We start from the raw sequence: 4312 nt of genomic DNA, 5'->3' as shown, positions 1-4312 counted from the left end.
GATGGATGAATGGATGAATGGATGGATGGATGGATGGATGGATGGATGGATGGATGGATGGATGGATGGATGGATGGATGGATGGATGGATGGTGGATGAAAGGATGGATGGATGATTAATGTTGATTGTTTAATTCATGATTGATTCGTCGTGATGTATGGATGGAATGCGGGTGAGGGAATCCTAGCCTCTCATCTGGCGACGATTTTACCCTTAAATTATTATTACTCTTTGACGAGACGGTATACATGGTGCTGAGTTCCATGCGCGGCCGAGGACACTTCAAACACGTATGCAATACAAAGTAAGGTTTCTTGAGTGTCTCTTTTGGAAACGACTTGCAAGATTGTGAAATTTTCTAGCACTGAGTTCATCATGTACTTCTCTGGAAGCCGCTTGAGTTTGTGAATGAAATTGATGACGTACTCGCACATCGCCGATTTTACACAATATATATATTGGTGCGAGTCCGTGCAGAGATGTGGGTATTCGGTCTCGACTTTTTCCACCACCTGCTTGCCGAAAGAGCAGACTTTTGTGGAACACACAATGGTATCATTGAAAGGCGATTCGTAGACACTGGTTACTCCGTATTCGGCGTGGTCATCCGTTATGCTGCCAGTGTTAAGGTCGGCCCAGAACTTGACCAAGAAAAAGGCGTCCGACGGGCCGCGGTCGAATAATTCTTTGAGACCGCCTTTCTTATCAGGGAATTTGTCATATATTTGGCGGATATCAATGGCTTCTAAGGGCGAACCTAGATCGTGCGGGGACGGTCCTAAATGAACGAACAGGTGGCTCTTAGTTTCGTCCTCACTAATCGTACTGTTGGCGCTTCCGTTGGAGTTTGTGTTATTGTTGTTATTATTGTTATTGTTGTTGTTATTATTGTTGTTGTTATTATTGTTGTTGCTGTTGCTCAGGCGCGGTTCAACGAATGCCGAAAATTTACAAAGTTTCAATTTCGAGCTCCTGATCCTAGTGGAGTTCATGGGCGAAGGAGGTCGCATGCTGGACATGATCGCAGACGGTGTTTGCTGTTCGTGTTTCAAGAGTTCCGTCGGATCTGTGCCACATTGGAACGGTTTGATGTCCAACGAGGACGCCGTGGGCCACAAACCGGGCGCATAGCCCATCAGACCTGGGTACGGCAAGACACCGCTCGCTACACTGCCGACACCACCGAGTCCAACGCCAGCCGACGTCGAGGGCATCACCCCGGCTTTGATATTGGTGGTTGGGTCGGTGGGCGCGTTGTTCGCCCCGGAAGCTTTCATTTTCGACTGGAAGTCACGGGCTCTCCGACGAGCGAGCACCTGAATGTGACTGGACACTTGCTTCCTCGTTCGCGCCTTACCGGTGCGTAGCTTGATGTACCGTGCTATGAGCTCATTGCGACCGTACATTTTGCCTTCGTCACTGAGGATGATTTTTCGACGACCGCACGGAGGATAGATGTCCATAGCCTCTTTGAAAGCCTCTTCGATGTCTACACTCCAAACACCCTCAGCGTCGGCCTCGTCTGTTCGAGTGTCGCGCGAGCTGGAATCCTCGGACAAGTCGTCGTCCGGAGGCATCTCGAAATCCGGTTGAATTTTGAAGCTGTCTTGGAGAACCGTTCGCAGAAGAAAATCCTTGAGTCGTGTCCGTCGTCAGTGATCGTCGTGTGAGGGATCCCTCTGCGCTGGGGTTCGCGAAACGCCGGTGCAGCCGCTGTAGCGATGCTGTGCACCAAGTTCCGTTAGCTAGCACTTGTCAAACGGTTCTCGAATCAGAACAGGAGACTGCAGCAGATACATCGCTAGCGTGGACAGGAACTTTTGTGCTCCTCCGTGGGGTTTTGGCACGAAAAACGACCGTGTTATTGGTCGCCTCGGCCGCTTCCAGCCCTGATTTCGGCGGCACTGGTGGCGGTGGCAGTTGTGGAAAACACGAACCACGACGATGACGATGAGAACGACGACACGCACACACACACACACTATACACGACTAGCACACTTCGAGCTGGGTAGGCTGCTTCTTCTTCTTCTTCTTCTGGTGTATTGGTCGTCGTCGTCGTCGTCTACGTTGGTTTAGGGCGGCACATCAAGAACAACAATTTCAAATCTCATCAGCGAATGATTTCTCACGCGGCGGGTAGTGCACTCGTAGACCGTAGATGTTGTTCAGAACCCGATTCGCGAAGAGAGAGCGTCGCTCGAAGTCGATAGCCTGCTGTACAGGCCGTCCTTATTGTCGTTTTCTCCGTCGAGGAGAAAAATGGCACAGAAGAAAACTCTCCGAGTCGCGTAGAGGGGGGCGGTAGGAAACGTCGGCGTCGACGACTCAGTTGCATCGACGACTCGTTCCGACGACCGATCGACGGATCGACCGATCGACTGACCGCCCAACAGCTCTCTTGGTAAGCGATAGCACGTCGCTTCACCCCTCACTCGGTTGCACGCTATCTTTCATCCATGCACACAGTCACACGCACTCACGCAGACAAACACGATGGGAAGCCGGAGCGGCGCAATGACGGAACACCGACCGTTCCAGCGATCGAGTGAGCAGGCGAACGAGTGTGTGTAAGTGTGTGTGTGGTGAGGGACTAGTAAACGATGGACCGATCGAGCGACCGATCGTCGAACTAGCCGACCTAGCCCGAGACCGACTGACCGATACACCGTCCCTCTATTCAAGTTCACCCGGGCGACGTTTTCGCAGCGGCCGCTTTGTGCGGTAAATTTCCGATCGAGCCGAGGCACTGTCACTGTACTCCACGGGACGGACTGCTGAACGGATCGATGGACTGTCCGATTGACCGAAGGTTGGTCGGTTGGATAACAAGAACACGGAGCAACCAGCAGCAGCGGCAGCAACAGCACACCCGCAACAACAGAGCGGCGGCAGCAGCACAGCAGCAAGCGAGCGGCCAGTACTCCAAACACACGCTTGCTTGGTCCGACTTGGGGCGGCCTCTCGGCTTATCGCTCGCCAACCCGCCAGTTTAGCGGGCACTCTCAGACGCCTCTTTGGACTGCGCACCGCTTCTTAATGCTGGAAGAGCTAATTCGTCGGGAAAAGTCCCGCGTCAGAGTCCCAATCATAGCTAGAACAGCGAGCTTCCCTCAGTGGAGTGTCGACCGATGCAAATAGACCTTTTCCGTGGGGAGGTGGCTGCTCGATTACGCTTGCCTCCGACGAAGTAAACAGAGCGACCGACATATTGGCTTTTCTCAGAACCTGCCTTCTCACTGCTGCGGTGCTGCCGCTGCTGCTGCCGCTGCTGCTACGAGCTGCTACTACCCTTGCTAGAGCGAGGGAGCGAGCGACCCACCGAGCGAACTGGCGGGCCGGCTAGCGATCGAAGAGTAAGAGCTGGCAGCAGCGACAGATCCACCACCTGGCACCAGCACATCATAGGTGCCTTTGCGGCCACCACCGCTGGTGGTAAGACCGTAGCTTCGCGGCTCTCGCACGAGGGAGCCGTTTCCATCGCAATCGGTGGAATTGGGTTCAGGGAGAGGCGGTTCCGCTGGTTCCAAGTCCGGAAAATTCTGCCGCAATTCTCGTTCAACCTCTCTCCCTCCCTCCCGAGACACGCTCATTGAGGAGTCTCTCGACGGTAATTTCTATCGGGTATTCGCCCGCGTTCATGCTGAGCGCAGAGAGACCTCGACCCTTCACAGAAGAGCCCGCCTCCGAGCGATCTCTTACAGTCTCACTTTCATCGAACTATTTTTGCCCTCGACTCTCACCGCAGCACACGGCCGAAAGATCGTACTCTCGACCGCGGAGAGCAAGCTGTATCTCGAACCTCGGTCAACTGCGACGAGCCTTCCACTTTTTTACGCGAAACCTCTGAACGATGAAGCGCTCCGATCAGCGTGTTCGAGCTCAAACATTGATAGTCCGTATCGGTTGCTCTGGTCCCGAAGCCGTCCCGTCAAGGAGGCTGGGAAAATACATGAGTTACATCCGCGGTGGGGACCTGAGAATCCAGAATTTTCGTCGGAGTTTTATAGTAGGTATGTCTCCGAACCTTCGTGAACTTGGCTCTGTGTGCCGAGAGAACAGAGTGCCTCTTGATTGTAGGTCGATCTTCGGATTATTTCCTCGGAGGATCTGATGTCGGGGGAGCCCACCTCTATTCCCTCGCTCGATGTATTTAGCTCGATCGACGGATGGATGATCGAAATGGAGCGTCTGTGATAGAAAAGGGATTCCGCTTCGATGTCCTTTCGGACGGATGGCTCCACCTCAGACTCGGGGGGAAAAGAGCTTTGGAAAACCAGTTTCAGAGCTGTTTCTCTTGGGTATTTCCAGC

The 4312-nt window shown here is 53.4% G+C and overlaps 1 protein-coding gene across 1 annotated transcript; it reads right to left on the bottom strand.

The window, feature by feature from the left end:
- On the bottom strand, positions 1–1578 carry LOC100905244 (transcriptional enhancer factor TEF-3). Its single transcript, XM_018640349.2, has one exon. The coding sequence runs from the start codon at positions 1576–1578 to the stop codon at positions 226–228; it is 1353 nt and encodes a 450-aa protein (XP_018495865.2). The 3' UTR covers positions 1–225.
- Between the last annotated feature and the right edge of the window lie 2734 nt (positions 1579–4312).

Source organism: Galendromus occidentalis, unplaced genomic scaffold (genome assembly GCF_000255335.2).
Source record: "Galendromus occidentalis unplaced genomic scaffold, Mocc_1.1 scf7180000077483, whole genome shotgun sequence".
Classification (NCBI taxonomy): Eukaryota; Metazoa; Arthropoda; class Arachnida; order Mesostigmata; family Phytoseiidae; genus Galendromus; species Galendromus occidentalis.
The sequence above is the reverse complement of the archived record's forward strand: the minus strand, read 5'-3'. Positions and strand labels throughout refer to the sequence as shown.